At 36.4% G+C, this 22,635-nt stretch overlaps 2 protein-coding genes and 1 long non-coding RNA gene across 4 annotated transcripts in view; 1 reads left to right on the top strand and 2 right to left on the bottom strand.

Annotated features, from left to right (window-relative positions):
- The window catches only part of arrb1 (arrestin, beta 1), a 32,664-nt gene extending 23,178 nt beyond the window's left edge, over window positions 1-9,486 (bottom strand). Inside the window, exon 1 of the mRNA XM_053239934.1 lies at window positions 9,005-9,486. Coding sequence (XP_053095909.1) covers window positions 9,005-9,024 — 20 coding nt within the window. The 5' untranslated portion in view covers window positions 9,025-9,486. The remainder of the gene's footprint in view (window positions 1-9,004) is intronic.
- LOC117599099 (uncharacterized) overlaps window positions 1-22,635 on the top strand; it is a 69,223-nt gene that overhangs the window by 26,496 nt on the left and 20,092 nt on the right. The gene's annotated exons all lie outside the window — the stretch shown is intronic.
- Window positions 10,489-22,635, bottom strand: part of LOC113532559 (protein Atg16l2) — a 28,821-nt gene continuing 16,674 nt past the window's right edge. Inside the window, exons 13-18 of one of the 2 annotated variants that reach the window (XM_026923967.3) lie at window positions 22,179-22,299; window positions 21,069-21,174; window positions 16,658-16,807; window positions 13,627-13,674; window positions 11,954-12,055; window positions 10,489-11,345 (exon numbers count right to left, since the gene is read on the bottom strand). In XM_026923967.3, coding sequence (XP_026779768.1) covers window positions 11,252-11,345; window positions 11,954-12,055; window positions 13,627-13,674; window positions 16,658-16,807; window positions 21,069-21,174; window positions 22,179-22,299 — 621 coding nt within the window. In that variant the 3' untranslated portion in view covers window positions 10,489-11,251. The remainder of the gene's footprint in view (window positions 11,346-11,953; window positions 12,056-13,626; window positions 13,675-16,657; window positions 16,808-21,068; window positions 21,175-22,178; window positions 22,300-22,635) is intronic. The other variant, XR_004579536.2, reaches the window with a different exon arrangement.

The following is a 22,635-nucleotide window of genomic DNA, read 5'->3' as shown; positions in this document are numbered from 1 at the left end:
GAACTTGTCAAATGTTCTAGGTCATCTTGATGATGATCAAAGGCAAGATGTTGAGCTTCTTAACAAATTTTCTTCTATCTTAGGTGATGCTCCTACACTAACAAACATGCTACAATACGATATTATAGTTAGTAATGCACAGCCCATTAAACAACACCCTTATAGGGTGAACGCTGTTAAGAGAGGCATAATGAAACAGGAAACTCAGTACTTGTTGGAGAAAGGGCTGGCTAAGCCTAGTATTAGCCCTTGGAGTTCCCTATGTTTATTAGTGCAGAAATCAGATGGCACTGAATGCTTTTGTACAGATTATCAACGTGTAAATGCTGTGATGATACCTGATTGTTTTCCAATGCCGAGAATGGAACATTGTGTTGATAGTGTAGGATCAGCAAAGTTTGTCAGTAAACTCGATCTACTTAAAGGATATTGGCAAGTTCCATTGACCGCTAGAGCATCCGAGATTTCAGCTTTTGTGACCCCAGACTGCTTTTTGCAGTACAACGTTATGGCGTTTGGGTTGCGAAATGCCGCTGCTACATTTCAAAGACTGGTCAGTTTAGTGCTTGCTGGTGTGCCCAACTGTAACGCCTATCTTAATGATTTGATTGTTTATTCACAGAGTTGGTCTGAACATGTATCGTTGTTGGAGATCGTATTTGAACGTCTAGAGAAAGCATTTTTGACATTAAACCTATCCAAATGCGAGATCGGCAAAGCAACTGTGACCTATTTAGGTAAACAAGTAGGACATTTCGAGGTGTACGTCGGTTCCTCTGCTCTTCCTGTAGTAGGTTACACTGATCATAACCCACTAACTTTTTTTTCACGTATGTTTAACCAGAACCAGAGGTTGATGAGATGGTCCCTCATCATTCAGAACTACAACCTTGAGATCAAGTATAAAAGAGGTATGGATAATGTTGTGGCAGATGCGCTGTCCCGAGTTTAAAGACTAGTATGCTAATTCTGTCTTTGTCAAACATGTATGTTTGTTTTTAAGGGTGTGGGTGTTACGTCCCGTAATATTGTGGGAGGTTTGTTTTTTTTCTGTCTGCCTTGTTTTGACCGTTACCACCTTTAGATCCTGGGATTAGACAACCGACCGGTCGATCTTCCCTGTTAACATGATGACACCCACCTCTCTGAACCAATCAGGCACCCTCAGTCTACTATAAGGACTCGGAAATGACGCAAGGAGCGCGTGTTTTTTCTGATAGCTCGTTTGTCACGCTGTCCATCCTTCCCGAGTTGTTGCAATTGTGATTTGTTAGTTTACTTTGAGTTATTTCTGATCGCTCCCTTACTTAACATGTTGTAATCACCTGCCTCTGACTTGACTCAATTGCTGTTTGCCTGATTAAGCTGTTATTTTGATTCCTTTTCCCTCTTTAAGAGTTGACGGTTGGATTTATCTCTCAACTCATTGTGTTGAGACGAGGTTAGTATGTCACGTGACCTACACAAAGCAACATGTAGAATATCGCTTGTATAAAAACACTAGGATAGGAGCAGGAGCTAATGCCTGTATTTGTTTTGTTAGTGAGCGTAGTTAGATTTGTTTTTTCTTTTTGTTTAGATTAGCGTTGAATTGGTTGGAGTTAGTATGCGTTTTGTTTTAATAATTTCTTTGCTTTCAGCTCCGCTCATGTCTCACACGGTTGTTTTTTTTCAATGTATATAATTTGTAAACATCATCTCCCTTACTCTTTGACGTTTCTATCGTCACTGTAAATATGAAAAGCAATCGAGTGTTTTGATGGACATAATTCCTCACTAAAGTTTTTCTGATAAGCATTTTCCGGTTTCTGTGTGATTCATTACTCCACGCATCTCATTCCTTAAGTAACTGACAGATTGACTTCCTACTTCCCTAGACGCTAATTTTGACAACAACAGCAGCCAATTAGGAAGTCATAACACTGGATATTCATCAACATATGCATGCAAGTACGAAGAAAATCAGCATTTCTGCAACTTTTGTAAATCTACTGGAAATTTTTAGTTTAGCTGGCAAACATTTACACACAACTTTAGTAAAAGATTGATAAACAAGGCCCAAAGTGTGGATAAATAAAAAGCTATCTAATTATTGTTTTAATGCAGCTTATCACATAGGTGACATTGATGAAAGTTACATTTCCAAGGTACACAAAGATCAAAACTTACAGAAAGGGATTTTCTTAACATACATATTATCTGTAAACTGTTAAGATTAGGGCTTTAGGAGTCAGTAGCTGCAAACTAACTGTTTGAGGAGGTAGAAATAAAGCCAGCAGTAATGAAAGAATAATAATGTTTATCTCTACATTTAAGCCAATAGGTGCGCAAGTTGTCTCACTATTGTTATAGCTTGGTTTACTTGTATTTGAACAAGAGGGGAAAAAAATACTGACTTGGGAAACTGCCAGGTCAGATTTATGAGATATTGGCTGTGGCTACCCCCAATGTGACCAAACATATGATTCTTTCACTCACTCATCTTTATTGATTATAAAACTACAGACAGATGGACTATAACCACTCTAGAGGAATACAGAAATATGTTGTCTTCCAAATAAAAAAGAAAATGCCTTTTGAATTAGAGGACCATGTTCATTATGCAAAAATAAAAAATGCAACATGCCAGTTAAGTGCTGAGACATTATAAAGACATTATGTGATGTGCGAAAGTGGACTGGACATAACTCAAAAAAAAAAAAAAAACAACAACAAGCTTTCATGAAATCTAACCTAAGTGGAACCACAAACTTGAGAAGGCTTTTAAGCCCTTTCAGTGCACTAGTTCACTCTAAGTCTTAATAGCCCAGAAGCATGCAGTAAGTGACTTTAAAGTGTGTATGAATTTTTAAATGAGTGTATGCGCCTGTAATGCACAGGCATCTCTGTTGAATTCTGTGGCTGAATCAGCTCAATGTGTGCTTGGCATATCATATATTCAGTATCTAGCCTACTGTTTGATGTTTTCATTATATAAAATGTTTGAGTTTGATTATATAAATTATGAGAGTAAACAAGAAAAAATTTTAACAGGATATATTGAGCAATTTTAGATAAATATATTGGTATTATTTGCATGGGTTAGTATGACTGTTTTTATGCAATGGAGTGGCATCCCTTCCAGGGTGTACCCTGCCTTGCACCTACAGTTCCCAGGATAGGCTATGGATCGACCATGACCCTGACAAGGTTGAAGCGGTTGCTGAAGATGAATGAATTTTTAAATTCTGTTTGTATGTATTTTGCATGTCTCCTGCCAAACTGTATCTTGTTTTGTGTCAAAGCAATTGTTTCAGTTGCTCAGGCAGAATGTATATTTAAACATTCCCATTCATCACTTGAGCTTGTTCCATTTAGGGCAGCTTAAATCCACAGATTTCAGGTTCAGCACTGCACAGATGTCAACACTGCAGACATACATCATGACATACTAACCCTTGTTCTATAAATTCTTAATGTGAAGTGAAATAATGATACTGGCTTATGATCTTTTATGATTCAAAGATTATTGTACTTTGATATTAAGTCCATCATTGAATTACTACTTGTGAATTATTACTTTAAATTACAAAAAAAAAATCTCTAAAGTTGTAATTATTGCAATTCTCAGGTATTTGCCTCCCAATATTCTGCATCTTGACTTTCTCCAAACTATATATGAAAATAGTAAGACAATTCCAAAGTTCAGCAATGCAATGAGTAGAAAACACATTGCATGTTGCATTTATGAACCCAATTCCTGAATGTAACAACACAGCAAAATTTGATAAATCTGCTCATAAGTATTCAGTGCTACAAAGAAGTCAGTATTACAGCTGTTATGAAAGAACACAGCCGTAGTGTTTGAGAAGAGAATTCCTTTTCTGTCATTGCTCAGTTTAAAGCATCGTTCATTTTTGTGGTGGTTACACCAACTTTTAAAAAGAAGCAGAAATAATAAGGGTTTGCCACTCGCAGGAGTTACCTGGAAATACACTAAAATTAGTAGCAACAATTATGGGCTTTAGAGTTACAATACTGGCTTTGTCTGTAGAGTTCTTATAGCAGCTTAATGGGAATAAATTAGGCCATGGTTTCTGGCGCAGTCTGGCCTAACACATAAATACTATAAGAGTCTTAAAGATAGGACACAATGCTCCAGCATTACAGTCACATCTAGTATTGATTAGCAATCTGTGTAACCATTTTACATGTCTTGTATATATGCAACTTCAATAAATCAAACAAATATAAAGAGATATTTTAACTCAACAACTACTTATTCATTTAGGTTAATTAGTACACTGTCATGCTACCCTATCCTAATAAACCTATCCAATTACACCAAATAATGACATCTAGCTAAGTGATACATGTGGTAGGAAATAAAGCTATCTCACTGACTGTAGATATCATCAGCTGTGATCATTTGGAAAGCAGAAGGCAGAACCCATTTTGGGATAAATGATCCTTGACATTCATAACTACAAAAAGAACAAAACAATGGGAAATAATGTATCCACAGTATCTTGGTATTGTGCTTGGGCTGCACTAAACCAAAGACACAAATCCATCTGAAACTCTACTGTACATTAGATGAAGACTAAAACCTTGTTAGTATGTGGTGAGTAGTTTTACAAAGCAGAAAATCAACCAGGATGAACAGAGAGTGTTCAGGTAAAACACAAACCAACACATTTATTTGTCAGGGCCTTGTATCCAAGGCAAACTACAAGTAGGGAAAAATCTATGCTAAGGCACATATTTGATCAGTTGAGGGTTAATTGCTTTACTTATGGGTCCAACAAGGATTTCTGGCAATCCTGGAATTTAAAATTTATTTCCATTCACTAGCACACTAACTGCTTCCTCACAAAATCTTTTTAAAAATGACAAAACATTTTTCTCTTATGCTGCAGCCCACATACTGTACTGAATATATAGAAATGCAAAATCAATTATGGATGAAAAAAAAAGTAAATTCTTACTATGGAAGACTCTTACTAGCACATGGAAAATTAATTAGGCGGTACAATTTCATTAAATTTGCATTTAACTGGAGGAGCTCATTTTAACCTGAAGAATTTTTTTATAAATATGGATCCATTTCTGTAAGCTTGTTTGCTGTGACATCTTGTTCAGAGAGAGGAGGAAAAACATTCTCCCTGAGGAAGTCTAATTAGTGGTTTGGACAATGTGCAGGACCATTTCCTCAATGTGCCCAGCACACTATAATGGCTAGATTCCAATCAGTCCTTACTGTGTATGTATTAAAGGACATCTTGTTTTTAGTGTACTAACACTGAAATGTTCTTGTCATTTTCCCCCATTAGTAGAAAAAAGGAAATACATTAAATTGGATGTAGTTTAAGGAGTGAGGGGGTATTTACTTCCATAATTGGAAACAGTCCAGAGGTGTCATGGTGAAAATGAGCTGTGTAACAGCTTGTAGCCACATCTATCTGCTGTTTGTTGATGTCTGCTGATTTGAAAAAAAAAAAAAACCTCAATCAAACTGGCATGAAAAAATAATTTTTATGAGATTAAACAGATTCTGCTTTTAAAGTCTGTCCATGTTCATGATAGTACACACCAATATTCATGCAGAATGATTGCCTTAACTTTGTTTTAACTTAACTTTTAACTATCTTTATTTGTACAGAAACTTAGAAACAATTAGAAGTTTGAAAATCTAAAAACAATAGTAGGACAGCTACAACAACACAAGCTAATGTCTGTTGTTTGTTTACAATTTCTTCTTAAATGTCACATCGTTTACCCCTTTCTCGCAGTACACTAGCATATGAACAAACTAATTATTTTATTGCTGCAAGACTGTTATAAGATTAGTCAGGACACTGTTAGGTTTCTGTATACAGAGCACCATGACTCTGTTTAGCTGCTAGTGAGCAGGGTAATGGGAAGGTGGAGGGATGTGAGCCCCCTGCTGGGCAAACAATTCACACCTCTCCACAATAACATTGGTACAGAGATAAAACGGACAGCACAACTAAAGCTTTTTTGATAGGAAAACACTGTCTACAACTGCCACAACAAAATTATAACATTTAAACCAAGTAGGCTAGGTTAAAAAAGAAATACTTATGAAAACTGTAAATTCTAATTCTAATTAATTCTAAAGTCCTGGGTTTCCACTTTCATACGAGCCATTAACCATTACTATGGAGTGTGACATCACAAATAAATTCAATGCTGAACACTGGCACCCTCAAAGCAGGAGGAAATTCCATTTTTTGGCCTCTGGTAAAAAAAATTAGAGTTAAAAAAGGAGGTTAACAAACAGAGAACAAAATTAATATTGCTCCTAACAAAGCAATTTCAGCTTTAAAATATTAAAGAATATAAAAATGATGAAGAAAGTATCTGAAACACGACCTCAGCATTTAGTTTTGGTCATACTGTATCTGCACATCAATATCCAGTCGTTGAGCTACATATAATAAAACACAAATATTCATTCTGGGTGAAAAGTGTAATCCACTTTACTGATTCAGAAGATTAAACTTCCATCTACCAAAGCTCACCAAGGAACACTTGCACAGAAATGAGTTTAAACACGCCATGAAACAGATGCTATTTTCTTTTGGGTAAAATTAACCATGCATGCTTGGGAGGCCCAAGGTGGTAATCAAAATGGTTTTTTATTGATAGTAAACTACAGACAGTAAAAGAATCTAGAAACAGAAACCAATCTGTCTTTTACTGAAATAGAAGTAACATTACTACCATTAACTAATATGTAAAAATGACATTAAATTCTGCCATCTGTCATAGTATTTAAGGAATCAAAATTACACTCTATGGCTATAAGTTTATGGATACCTCTACTTCACACCCATATGTAGGTTTTTACTAAACTGTAGTCACAATGTTGGAAGCACACAATTGTATAGGATATATTTGGATGCTATAGCATTACAGTTTCCCTTCAGTGGAACTAAGAGGCCCAAACCTGTTCCAGCATGACAATGTGTGCAATGCGAGGCCCATGAAGACATGGTTTGTCAAGGTTGGAGTGGAAGAACTTGAGTGGCCTGCACAGAGCCCTGCCTTCAATCCCACTGAATAACTTTGCGATGAATTGGAATGCCCTAGGACTGCACCCCAGGCCTTCTCGCCCAACATCAGTGCCTGACCTCACTAATGCTCTTGTGGCTGAATGGGCTTAAATCCATAAAGCCACGCTCCAAAATCTATTGGCAAACCTTCAAGATGGAGACTAAATTGAGAATGGGATGTTCAAAAAGCATATATGTCTGTAAGGTTTCCCCACCCTTTGGCCATATAGTGCATTTTGTTCAAACCTATGGTTTTGTAAGTGAGGTTAGGTGATGTTATAATTATTTAAGTTATTGTTATTATAATTATTATTATTACAAGCCTAATTATCAGGCAGCTAAATTAAATGTTTATATTAAATTAAATGCTTAAAGGCTTAATACAAACTTCAGTAAACCAGTAATTTAAAAACAAGTATAAATAATGTCAACCTGAGTACACCGATTTTAATAAAACAAGGGAATATGATACAATGTATTTTAAAGTATTTCCTAACACAGTGTAACTGGTTTTGGTTCTGTGTGAGGAAAGTCTGAGGATAAAAATCTCTAATGGTTTCAATAAGTAAAAAAATATAATGGTACACATTTAGCTAATGTGTCTAACAACTGAATATTTAGATTATTTTCATAAAATAAGTCTGTGTTGTGATATTACATTTGAATGGGTCCCTGGCTGGAAAATGTTTCATAATCCCTATGCTAAACCATGCAAAAGTACATATCTGCACTGAAATAATTTAATGAGAAATGTCTGCAAAAACGAATTTCCTGTGCACATCAATCCATGGGAATATAGGGCCACTTAGGTTCCTTCATGATAAATATATAAAGTAATTTATTCTCTCCCTGACTTCCATTTACCTTATACTACTCACTTCATTTATAATCACTTTTAGAACCATAGAACCACATACAAACAAATTCATACAACCACATACACCTTCATACAAACGGAAGCTCACTGTGTAAGCCTTACAAACAAACTGAGAGATAAAAATCTAGATAAGGTTTTAGACATAAATTGCCCTTTTAATGGGATTATGGCCAGCCATTAGAGAGGATGTTTGCCTCTAAAACAGGCAAATCAAGCAAGTCACTTAAAAATGGACTTAAAAAATAAATCAATACATGTAAATAAAATGGTTGTGGAAAAAAATGCATCTCCCTACCATGTGTTTGGCCACTATGTATTTGTATTCAGGGAGACATTTAACAACCAAATGGATTTCTGACGGAAGGATCCATCACAGGTCACTGGAGGATTCCTCTCCAGCTGTTGCTGATATTTCACTGTGTACTATACAGTAATAGCAGAGGGCTTTGCTATTACTGTAAGAGGATAATTACCTCATTATCCTGCTGAGAGCACAGATATGGCATATAGCTTACTTCCTCTTCAGAGAGGCTCAAGTAATTTAGAACTCTGTTGATATGGTACCATGCTATGTGTGAAATGTCAACAGTCATGTAGTGACCAGCTGCGTCAAAACGCAGCATGACACATTGACTGAAATATAAAACCTTCACAGATAGAGCAGTGTTAAAGAACAAAATAGACAAATGGAAAAGGGCAACTGCATTACAACATTTCCAAATACAGGAAGGAACTGCTATATACCCTAGAAAATAATATAATGTGAAAAATAGTGATTCTGAAGAAATTAGGCAAGTCTATGGGTTGAGTTATTTCTCAACCATTTTTGTCCATAAAATCTCAAAGATCATACACAATTCTTTATCTTCTAAGACCAGGTATAAACATCACACTGGCCACAGATGAAAAAAATGTTGTACTTAGAGAGATATAAAATATATAAAGTTTTATATATATAAATAAAAACATTCACCAAGAAAGACAGACGATGCATAGAATAGGTATGTAATACTCTGCCACATGTTTGGTTTCCCCTGCTGCATTTATTGTGATAAAATGCCTTTCTTACCTTGTGCCTTTATCGCCCATGATATTAATTTGTGTCCTTTTCTGCTTTGAACTTGCAGAAAAAGAAATAGAGAAATTAAAAAAAATAAAATAAAATAAAGATGGAGGGCTGAGAAGGAGAAGGGAAAATTCACTTATGCACACAAGCAGGATGATACAGTCTCTGTCTTGTAGATATGTTTCCTGCAGTTTAAACACTCTCCAGCTGAATTTGATTACAGAAGCATCTCCACTTTTGTCTGTCAAAAAGGTCCCCCCTCTTCCCAAAGGAAGCAAAAGAAGGAGATTCCCTGATCTGCTTGGCTACTTCCCGCTCTGTTGCTATTCAATTAGGCATTCTTCAAATGAACCGTTTTGGAAAAAAAAAACTGCATCAGAAATCCTGAGATTTAAGAATCTTCTGTTTGAGGTCCAGTGTGAGGCAGTGCTGCTGCTTTTGCTACATCTCCATCTCCCTCCCACACTCTCTTCCGCTCTCTCCCTCTGTCACATGCATACACAGACTCTCTCTCTCTTACACACACACACACACACACACACACACAGAGACACTCTGCCTCCCTCTCCCTCTCTCCTCTTTGGAAATGAAGGGGTATCTGTACTAGCAGTACTGAGTGGGTGATAACTAGCGCTAAATAAGACACATTTTTCTGCTCAACATTATGCTGCAGGCACTGACAGAGAAGCACAATTCAATCTAAACATTCACTATGGGCACAAAGGTTCACTGAAACATAAGAAACAGACTTAAAGAAATAAACCTCAGCACAGACATTCAGCGACTTACACAATTTAAAAATACTTTGCAATAATAATGTTTAATTTATATATCATCTTGTTAAAACTCAAAGATGCTATACAAAAAATAGTCCCGTTAATAAGCAATTCTATTAGAGATGCACTTTCACAAAGAATGCTAAAATGTATAAAACTGTGCTGAGTGTACTTACTAGTCAAGCTCTATCAATTTCAGCACAGCTTTATCTAAACAGTTCAATTCCCAAAGATTGCCAGATAATTTACAACTTCTACTACTACTGTGCTGTAGTATGGTTTTGAGGAATTTACAGTTGTATCAAAATGACAAGCTTAATAAATTTATTAGCACAGATAATAAATCTAATTTTATGTTATAACCCATATGCTGAATAGCCTGTATTTTTTTCATTAGTGACTAATAAAGCTATTATTAGGTAACATAGTTTGCAGTACTTTATCATTACTAAAACATAATTCTTTAAAAAAAATTTATATGGCATTGTAGATGTCAACAGTTATGAGCAAATGGCTGACTTCAAAAAAAAAACCTCAAACTTCCTGCCATTCAGTATACCACAGAGCCTAACCACACACCACAGAAAAAATACAGTGTGCAAAACCTTGCTGACACTCTTATTCATGCTGATGTATCCTCCAAAGTGGCTCCCTGAAGTGCACAATGCAAACAATGTATTGTCAAAGAAATCACAAAATAGGACTTCGTAATGGTAAGAAAAATGTTAAGAAATTTATTTATCTAGTAGTCGGTATATAAACCACAACATTCAGCACAACGGGGTTGAAAATTAGAATGTAAACAAATCTATACACTCCTTTGCAAAAACTTCACTGGATATCTTAAACAAATGAGAATGTAAATGCATGTGGTTAGGAAAACTGAACAACCCTTCAGAGTGGTTGAAGAAGCACTGCAGCACAAATCAGGTACTCATACATAGTCTACATTGGTGTGTTTTTTTTACTGCACAATACTAACATATACATTACAAAATAGACATATTGTACAAAATCTATTTTTACACTGTAAAATATAATTAGCTAATTTCTATGTACTCAAACAGATCATATTAATAATGGAAATATGAGCATGACTCAGAATGCAACCAACCATTACCTATCTACCTAGTTTCTTACTATCTGTGTCTTTTTGTCACCAGGCTTTCAATATTTGTCGATATGCTTGGGTGAATGTTTGACATATTTAAGGAGCACTAATAAATGGCTTCATACTTTAAGTCAATAATTCATGGGGGAAAAAAAATCAAGGTATCTAATCAATCTTGACTGCTTTATAAAGCCAGACCAAAACAAATTTAGCATGTTTGTGGTGTTTTGGTTCTATGCTCTTTTAAAAACAGTTTTGGTGTACAGAACACCCTGTTCCACAGATGTTGGACTAGGATGTGTGGATGTTATTGACCCTGGTGTGTAATTCAGCAGCAGAGAGTACGGCCACTTAAATCCAGTTTCAGATGTCACTCCACAGAGTGGCACATCGGCTCTTATCGACACTCACCATATACTCGCCTGACATTGACCAAGCCACTGCATTAACTGAGGTTCTGAAATACACAATGAAGTATTGTTAATCTCAGTGATTTGGAATAATCAAGGTATGTCACAAACAATACATCCATGCATATATTTCTGATGGAAAATGATGTAAGTCATGTCATGGACTGAAAAAACACATTCCAAAAATGCAGATAAAGGGTAACACTGTCCGAGAATATGGTTGGTGCTTATACTGGTGTAAATGGCAGGATTAGTGTAAAAGACGGTAAATAAGGCAATGACAAACAGTGTAATGCACACAATGAAGTAATCTTAAAATTCAGTTGATATCTTTAATCAAACTTGCTTCTGTCACTATACAAGTTGTAAAATGTCTGGCGGTCTGGCTGGCCCTTTATTCATAGCAAATTCTATTCAACTCAACACAATCTCAGAACCACACAGAGTTAACAGCCCTGTTGTTCAGCTGAAATGAACCCCCTTGGCAAGCTGATATTATGCAATTTCAAAATACATTGCCAATTAATGTTAAATTCATCTACTGGCAATGCAGTTCAAACTGTATTTATTATACAAATGAAACACAATTCTCTCTGTTCTCTTGTCATTAATAAAACAAGAAACTATTTTAGGTTACTAATGGGATTCTGGATACCTGTGCATGTCTTGTAGCCGTGTTTCCAGGTTGCCTGTGCTAATGTTCCAGATGTACACACCACCATCTGCAGAGCCAGCTGCCAGGTAACTTCCATCTGGACTAAAGACAATTGAAAAAAGCAAATCTTGGTTAATCACTACTGAAATATTTGTATACCATTATTGTATGCAATACCAGTATAATGATGTCAATAACATATTTACTGTATATGCGCATGCCTCCTTTAAAATATGCTACATTAATAGAATATTAATATTTAAAGATCTTTTAAGAAATTGGTTGACAAACATTTTATCCCCTTTGAAAAATAATATCTACATGACAAACTACTGAAGGATAAGAGCACTCCTCATTACCCAGGCTTCATCACGCTGTGGATATTTGCTCGGGAAGCTTTTTTCTCTCCTTGAACAATGTTGGTATTTTTAAAGAAATTATTTGTCCTTAATGATGAAGTATGCATGCCATATGCCCATGTCTGCAACTCCCGAAGTTGCATACTACAACTCCCACGATCCTCAGATCACAAACTCATCACATGATCTACAGTCAAATATCCCCACTCAAAGTCACCTGATTACTAATGAAACTCATCAGTTTGAAATCACACTACTCCCTTTAAATATCCCAAACTCTCAGTGTTACTTTGGCTCACTAGTCTCCAGTATTGTCTCCAGTATTGTGTCTGTGATGATTATTTGCCAATTGCCTGACCATCTGTCTGCTTCATGATAATGCAGAATTAAGAATGTAGGGCAGTGTCAGTTATAGTTCTGAGAGTAACCCATAGTCTTACACTGATCAAAACTAGCCTTCACAGAAATTCTGTATGCCTGACTGCAGACATAATATAATTGTCCTGTTTTCCATTTCAGACAGTATTTTCAAAAAATACCTTTTTTTTTTTTTTTTTTTTTTTTTGCATTTTTTTTTTCATTTTCTTCTTTGTTTCTTGGCATTTATTTCCTGTATATGGGAAAGAATTTGTGAACACATTTATTTATAAATCAAGATATACATTTGTGAATCATGTCTTGTGCATTTATGTTTAATAAGACTGCTCTGATCCCATATCCATTAGCCCCTCCCTCTCTGGTTTGAGATTACACAGACCTTTTAGAATGACTCAATGCATTCTGGTCCTGCTGTTGCCATAGAAACTGCTAAGTGTATGATTCAACTGGGAGTGAGCCACAGACCAGAACCACAAATGGGACTTCAGCCTTTGTCATTTCTGCATTGCATTCTCTTCCTTTTCTTGTCTCGTCTTATATTACACTGAGCTATTACACATCGCACATGGTTAACAATAAGAAAATGGTATGGCCACACATGAAAAAAGGTCTGTTTTGGAGGAGATAGCTAAATGAAGGCTTCAAGCTTTCCTTTTTTTCTTAATTTGTCTGACCTGTACAAATGCAAGTAGAATATTCAAAAGGTCACTTCTTTTAACCCATTATTTTCTTTGACAGCTTTTTCAAACATTTTACACTGATTACATACTGTACATGGATTCTTATGCTTTATGAAGCATAAAGTATAAAAATGTAACTTCTAAAAATAATTTACCAAAGCAATCATGCCATACAACTCAACAATAACAATGACTATCAAGCAATTTATTCTTATTATTTTAAATTTAAGCCCATTTTAGTCTTTCTGTGTCCTACCTGAAGATAGCCTTGGTGCTGTCACTTCCACATTTGAAACCTTCTGCCCTAGGATGATCATGAGGAAAGAACAAGAAAAAGTGTTAACTTCATGTTTTAAAACAGATTTGCTATTATAGCAAACTTGGTATTAAAGTTTCATACACAGGGAAACTCTGGCTATAATAATATCTGGTCAACAGGGCAGCACAGTGAAGCAGCGGATAGTGTTGAAGTGTGACCATTCAGTTCAATCCCGAGCTCGAGTAACTGCCTGTGCAGAATTTTGCATGTTTCCTTCCATCTCCCAAAACAAATCAGGAAGTGGATTGGCTACAATAAAATTGCCCTTTATAGTACCCTGCGACTGGCATCCTGCAATGGACTGGCCTCCAATAATTACTAAAAATAAATGAATGAATATAATGTCACTGCATACGCCTCCTCCTACCCAAAGCACAACATTACCTTCTTTCTCTCCTTTTGCTGCTACTGACCTGTGCCTCCTTACCAGCTGTTCCACCAAATCTCCACTGATCCTTTACATCTCCTACAGTGAATACTGCTTGGTGTTACAATTGCCCTGTGGTCCAGATTTATTCACTCAGCAGATTGACTCAATTTTTTTTAATTCACCTGGTTTTCAGAGCACCTAAACACTGATGCAAAACCACCCTCACCTCTTTCCTGTTGAATATGCATATGTGTGTACATCAAGGTGTGTTATTAGTGATAAATCCATCATACTGATTTCTTTGTAATGTAATCACTGTACCATGCACTCTGTTGTTTTGTTTATGTTTTGGGACCTGTGTGCATAGCACTCCTGAATTACTAAATTCTGCAACTTTTGCATTGCTGACAAATACTTGAATGGTTCTATGCTTAAATGATTTACTTCCTCACCATTAAGTCACCTCTGACAAACGATTACAGATGAATGTATAATTAATGAGACTAATGTGTTTGCAAGTTCAGCACTAACTTCTTGACTACGAACTTATTCATTGATTACTTTATTATATGTGCAGAATGTGCACAGCTTTTTAGAACTGTCTGGCCAGGTTCATATTACGAGTCTTACTGCTCAATTACTGAGCAATACAAGCCAATTGATCATTTTTTGATGGGATCTTGACAATATTCACATTCATAAATGACCCATATGTTAAATTACTTAAATGGGTACATCAGCAATGTCACATGCATGATCTACAGCCACCACAAACAATAAAAAAATAACAAATTTCATTCTCATTATGAGCACATATTGGATATGTATCTTATCTAGGACATATACTACTACATCTTTACAGATAATATATATAATATATGACCAGAAAATTTATAAAAACTGTATTTTTTAATTCACAGACCTGTAATAATAAGATTTAGAATATGTATATATACAGTCAGGTCCATAAATACTGGGACAGTGACAGTTTTGGTAATTTTGCCTCTGTACACCACCACAGTGGATTTGAAATGAAGCAGTTAAGATGTGACTGAAGCGTAGACTTTCAGCTTTAATTCAAGGGGTTTAACAAAAATATTGCATTAACCGTTTAGGAATTACAGCCATTTTTTACAGAGTTCCTCCATTTTCACAGGCTCAAAAGTAATGGGACAATTGACTGATAAGCAGTTTCATGGCCAGCTGTGGCCTGTTTCCTCCTTATATCATGATAAATTAAGGAGATAAAAGGTCTGGAGCTGATTCCAAGTGTTGAATTTGCATTTGGTAGCTGTTCATGGGAACTCTCAATATGCCGTCCAAAGAGGTGTTGATGCAAGTGAAGGAGGCCATCATTAGGCTGAAAAACCAAAACAGACCTATCAGAGAGATAGCAGAAACTTTAGGAGGGCCAAATCAACAATTTGGTACATTCTTAAAAAGAAGGAATGTACTGGCGAGCTCAGCAACACCAAAAGGCCTGGGAGACCACAGAAAACAACTAAAGTGGATGATTGCAGAATTCTTTTCTTATTGAAGAACAACCCCTTCACAACATCTAGCCAAGTCAGGAACACTCTGGAGGAGGTAGGCCTATCATTGTCAAAGTCTACAATCAAGAGCCACCTTCATGAATGTAAATACAGACGGTTTACCTCAAGATGCAAACCGCTGCTAACACTCAAGAACACAAAGGCCAGATTAGACTTTGCTAAAAAACCTCTAAAAAAAGCCTGACCAGTTCTGATGAAAGATTAACTTGTACCAGAATGATGGGAAGAGAAAAGTATGGAGAAGGAAAGGAAGGGCTCATGATCCAAAGCATACCACATCATCTGTCAAACATGTGGAGGAAGTGTTATGGTATGGGCATGTTTGGCTGCCAATGGAACTGGGTCACTGGGGTTTATTGATAATGTGACTGTTGATAGAAGTAGCAGGATGAATTCTGAAGTGTACAGAGCTATACTTTCTGCTCAGATTCAGTCAAATGCTGCAAAACTGATAGGACAGCGCTTCACAGTACAGATGGATAACAACCCAAAACATACTGTGAAAGCAGCCCAAGAGCTTGGAAATTAAATGTTCTTAAATGGCCGAGTCAGTCACCTGACCTCAACCCAACTGAGCTGCTTTTCACTTACTGAAGACAAATTTGAAGGCAGAAAGACCCACAAACAAGCAGCAAAGATGGCTGCAGTAAAGACCTGTCAAATCATCTCAAGGGAGGAAACTCAGCATTTGGTGATGTCCATGGGGTCCAGACTTCAGGTAGTCATTGACTGCAAAGAATTTACCTCCAAGTAATAAAAATAATCCTAATATTTATGATTATATTAGTTTGTCCCATTACTTTTGAGCCTGTGAAAATGGAGGAACTCTGTAAAAAATGGCTGTAATTCCTAAACGGTTAATGCAATATTTTTGTTAAACCCCTTGAATTAAAGCTGAAAGTCTACACTTCAGTCATATCTTGACTGCTTCATTTCAAATCCACTGTGGTGGTGTACAGAGGCAAAATTACCAAAACTGTGTCACTGTCCCAATATTTATGGACCTGACTGTATGTTCTGAGTTATGTGAATAAATTTTCTGTACCGGAAGGCCATTCTGGTATTACTCATTCTCAGATCCACCAGCTGTAGACTCTCATCTCTTGAGCAACTTAGTAACTCTCTGTGGTTGGGTGAGATGTCAAGTGATGTCACCCTGCCTTGTAGGGGAACCTCCTGAGTGCAGCTCGCTGCCCTGAAGGAATATGGTGCAAGTTATAGTTATTATTGCAGAGAAGAAGTGATAAAGAACACTGTGAACTCTGTCTTTGAATTTTTTTTCAAACCACTTTTCAACATAATAATGCATCAGATACCATCAAATTATTTTAAGATTATAATGTAACAACTGTACTGAATATGTATAAATAGTGGTTTTAAAAAAAAATTCAAAGACAGAAACCTCATGGACTTTTAAACATTTTAAGTTACAATAAATTAATCACTTTATACTAAAATCTATACATGAAAACAATGAATTTAAATAAAGAAAATATTGATACTACTATGATAAATTTCTTAAAAGACATTTCTCTGTATGCTGCATATTTCATACAATTCACTGTAAGTGTCCAACATAGACACCCATTTTGAACTGTACAGGACAGACATAAAAATGCATTTACTTAATGATTTCTATAAATTTATCATTGTAATATAAACATTTTAACTGTCAAAATAATTTATCATGAACATTTATAGTGCACAAAAATGTTTTAATGAAGCAGTTAAAAATTCATGTGACTTCCACATTCAACTATTATACTTTATTTTATTAGTACTTTCAATTATACTTTTTATATACTTTTCTCATCTTGCTTTTACAGTGACACAGAATCAAAGCAGTTAGGTCATATACAATCAAAAGAAACACTGATCAGCCATAACATTAAAACCACTGACAGGTGAAGTGAATTGATTATCTCGTTACAGTGACACCTGTCAAGGGGTGGGATATTTAAGGTAGCAAGAGAAAAGTCAGTTTTCAAAGTTGATGTATTGGAAGTGGGAAAAATGAGCAAGCGTAAGGATCTGAGCGATTTTGACAAGGGGAACAAACGCTAGCCCATCTGATCTGATCCCACAGAAGAGCTACTGTAGCACAAATTGCTTAAAAGGTTAATGCTGACTATGTTAGAAAGGTGTCAGAACACACAGTGCATCTCAGCTTGTTGCGTATGGGGCTGCGTAGCCGCAGACCAGTCAGAATGTTGAAAGTGCCTACAATGGGCATGTGAGCATCAGAACTGGACCATGGAGCAATGGAAGAAGGTGGCCTGGTCTGATGAATCACATTTTCTTTTACATCATGTAGATGACACCTGTAGAAGAGACAGCACCAGGATGCACTATGGGAAGAAGGCAAGCCGGTGGAGGCAGTGTGATGCTCTGGGCAATGTTCTGCTAGGAAACCTTGGGTCCTGGTATTCCTTTGACACTTAGCACCTACCTAAATTTTGTTGTAGACCACCCCTTCATGGCAACAGTATTCCCTAATAACAGTGGCCTCTTTCAGCAGGATAATGCACCCTGCCACACTGCAAAAATTGTTCAGGAATGGTTTGAGGAACATGACAAAGAGTTCAAGGTTTTGGCTTGGCCTCCAAATTCCCCAGATCTCAATCCAATTGAGCATGGAGGCCTAACCTCACAACTTACAGGGCTTAAAGGATCTGCTGCTAACGTCTTGGTGCCAGATACGACAGCATACCTTCAGAGGTCTTGTTGAGTCCACGCCCTGACAGGTCAGAGCTGTTTTGGTGGCACAAAGGGGACCTACACATTAAACTGTTCAGTTTATATGACAATAAATAAATTGGCCTTTTCTAGTGGTTTTAAGTCTATAAACATCTATACTCTCTTAGGCCTTTAAGCAGAATTATTTCATGCAAGTCTCAGTGTAGCCTGTTTGATTTACCTGCACAAATCACAGAGAGTAATCTGTAAAACCTCCTAATTTGAAACAACAATGATCCCAATTTGTTTGGTTATAATAGGTCCATCGTAATGATGTCTATCACAAAGAACAGACTTTACTACATATTAGTACTGTTTTGCTAATACTACATCTTATAACAGAAACCATATTTTATAAAAGCAGTGTATTATGTTTAATGACCTTTTATTTATTTCAATAACATAGCTGAAACCCAGTCAAACACAAATATAATATCAATTTAGCAAGGGTGGCATGTATAGTGGGTGAGTGTCTGCGCATGGTCTTACACTTGGCAAATGTCAAAAATCACAATAGCCCTGTACAAATCTTTTTTGATTTATTTTTCTCAATGCCATATTACAGAACATATCAGCTCTTAGGGACTCAAGGAGACAATTAGTGTGTGGGCTGATGGTTGCTAGGCGACAGGCAAGCAGTTGGCAGGGCAGCAGCTGGAGGTTACTGCTGCTTGGAGTGAATGAGAGATGTCAAGGGCTCAAGCGTGGGCTGAATAATATGTTCATTTCTTGAAATCTCTAAATGCAGAAGCTCCACACAGGAATCATATGACACTTCTGGCTTGAAACAAATCACATCCATAGGCAGCTTTGTTTTAGAATGTATTTGTAAAAGGTCTTTGTTTTAGAATGTATTTCACATTTTAAATCCTCAATGTGTATACTGATGGTAAATTTGCCAGAGATATTGTAATACTGGCGGTATCATCATTTGGGTTTGTTTATGACTTGCATGCAAAGCGACCACACAGCACCTCTGTAAGATTGGGGCCACAGGCGGCACACTTGCTCTCCATATGATTTAGCAATATCTCAGTAGTCTCATATTAACAGCTATTAATCATTATTAATCTGGGTTTCACCTTTTTAACTAGTTCACATTAGTTCATTTTTTTAATCTGGGTGATTCAGTAATCTCAATATTTTACAACTCATTCCACCGATATTTACAGTTTACATTATGCTTCATGATGATCTGATGATACAGCCGCATAGTTGACCATCAAACTGCAGCCTAGGGTGCTCTGATAACAAGTATACTTATGAACACCTTTATGTTTGAACATGGCATTCATTATGGATAAACCATGATTAGCACAGAAATCCAATAACAGAACACCACTCTGGTTCAGATTAGGTGGGCCGTTCCACCCAATCAGGTTTCACTGTCGTTACCCACGTGAGCATTAAAGTCCCCCAGTAAAACCATGGAGTCTCCTGTAGGGGCGCCTTACAGCACCCCGCTCAAGGACTCCAAGAAGGCTGAATGCTCTGTACTGATGTTCAGTTAATAAGCACAAACAACAGTTAGAGACCATCCCCCGACACGAAGCCAAATTGAGGACACCCTCTTGTTCACCAGGGTAAACTCTAACATACCAGTGCCGAGGGGCTATGAGTACTCCCACTGCTGCTCTGCACCTCTCACCCAGGGCAATTCCAAAGTGGAACATCCCCCTCCTAGTTTTTTCATGATGTAAAAACTATAATTTAATCCACATACAGTTCTCCAAATGTTAGACATAAATCAAATAAAGCTGACATTCTGCTGTAGTCAGTTTCCAGTCAAATGTGTTGGAGTACAGAATCAACACAAAAAAAATAATAATAATTATGGCATTGCCTTGTATGTGAAAGGATTTTATGAATCCATGAATACATGACCCAAAACAACTTCAGTTCTAGGACCCACTGCCTTACAGAGCTACCTTTATAATACTCCCAAAAACTAGAGAAGGGCAGCAGGCCCCTAGGACTGAAGTTGAGAACGAATGTAATTACTATTAAACACATCCAAGAAGATTTTCATCAAAATCTCTGGTATGTAGCATTTTACCACAGATAAAAATAGTCATCAGGTAGAACACTGAACTAATTTTATTAATTTCTAAAGCACAAATAACGTGCCAATATCTCTATAAAAATTCAGCTGTATTCATTAATTCCAGTGCACCACAGAACTGTCCTCCAAGTGAGGTTGCAAGGAGCATCTGTTGACAATCAGTTTTCCATTGTCACTATTACAACACACACCTCAGGCTTAATAATTGTATCACAATTAACTAATCCTGCTCTGAAATTTTGCTTAAGCAATGTAACCTCTGTCTTGAAATAATCTATTCAAAACACTACACTGTAGTTTAAAATCAGCCACAGGCAAACAGAGAAAGAAATTCCTCTGAAGCTGAAATTCAGTCACATGCGTTTATGAAAATATCGATAAGACAAACAGTACCGCCTTTCGTTGGCTTAACGTGTGGTATGTAATTCATTCATAAACTAATTATTGTGCAGTCCAATTTCAGTTTCAAGTTTAAGCCTGTTACAATTAATAATAATGGTAGATTCTGTTCTTTGTAATTCTTTTACAAAGAATCATGATATACACAAGAAAAGGCAAACCATCTCAGAAGTAATGAGTAAATATGAAACATGTAATACTCCAAGTCAACCATTATTTAATCATATGTTTACTTAAATAATAAAAGATGTTTTCTTACCTGCTGTCCCAGAAGCGTATTTTTCTGTCAAAATGGCCACTGATTATGTAATACTCTGAGCACACTACGTCACTACAGTAGGATAATACCTCAATGGTCTGTATACCTAAATAAAAAAAAACATAAATCAAGTGAGGAAACTTGCACACAACATGAATAGAATTGTGAATATTCATCATAAGATGATTAAAATAATTAAAAGAAATTAGATTTCCCCAACAACTGGTTGGAAATTGGAAATCAGTGTCTCTATAGTGTTGACATTATCTCATTATGCATCAGTGGGCTGTACAGCTTGTTGAAATCTGGCATGACTATTACAAGTGTTGGGATATCTAGATTTAGTGACAGTGTGCACAAACCAAGAAGATTTGAAAGGTGTATGTGAAAGACAAGGAAATTATCAGACTGCCAAACGAAAGCAATTCAAACAACCACTGCACATAATTTCCACATACAGATAATGGAATATCAACCTAGTCACAATGTTTGACACCTATTGTAAAACACACGTCTAAACCCAGCCTGAAATTATGGAAAAATAAGGTGCATATTCTGTACTTACTAACGAACTGTGAAATATAAAGATAATAAGCTATTTTCTAAGTTCATCATGAAGCTGGCAGCTGAAACAGAGCAATTAGATATTGCGTAGTAACAGCCACTAAGATGCATTCCATAACACAAACCTGTATTAAGCACACAGGCTTGGATCACCTTGTGCAACTAACGTAATGCTAATTTAATAATGTTAGCTTAAAGTTGCTTTACACTCTCCAATTTTCATCATGAGAATGTTGCAGACAAAAATCACAAATCCTGCTATAAGTCCTTTGTCATCAGTTAAAATCTGTATTATACAATCACTGACAGGCAATTTGGCACCTTTGCAACCAAAAAAACGTCAGACAAGCAAGTTCTTGCAGTACCAAAAATTTTGAACCAAAATCTTGTGGATGTGAATGCTGTTACAATGCATGAAAAACAGTCACCAGTAAGAGCAATACTGCATTTTATAATTATTGTGAGAAAATCTGGTGCACAGCACACATGAACATAACTGATATCGCATACATTTGATATTACACACGTGTGTGTTGATAGACTTACAGGCAGCACGTTGCAGGTCCCAGATTTTTACAGTTCTGTCTCCACTTCCAGTCACCACCTGCCTTAGGTTACATTTAAACCTAGCTGCTGTCACTTTGCGAGAATGGCCTGTCAACGTAAACTACAAAAGCAGAAAAGAGACATGGAATTAAATATTACAGGCCATAAAACAGGCCATTAAATATTACAGGCCATATAAGTCCAGCTATATATGATGTTTTAGATATTTTCTTCACTAGGGATCATTGGACGTCTATGCTAATACAGAGTACACTTCAAGACAATTCAGTTGTGCAAAATGAAAGTCTTCACATCTAAATTGATTGTGAATTGGACTATAAAAAGTTAAACTAATTATAAAGATATTTAAAAAAAAAAAAAACTCTCAACACCCATCTCTCAAAGAGCACTCATCAGCCAGCCTGTTTAAACTATCACAATATTCAGTTTGCAGGCG

The sequence above is a fragment of the Pangasianodon hypophthalmus genome, chromosome 14, assembly GCF_027358585.1.
Source record: "Pangasianodon hypophthalmus isolate fPanHyp1 chromosome 14, fPanHyp1.pri, whole genome shotgun sequence".
In the NCBI taxonomy this organism is placed as follows: domain Eukaryota; kingdom Metazoa; phylum Chordata; class Actinopteri; order Siluriformes; family Pangasiidae; genus Pangasianodon; species Pangasianodon hypophthalmus.
Note: the sequence above shows the minus strand (reverse complement) of the source record. Positions and strands in the feature narration are given on the sequence as shown.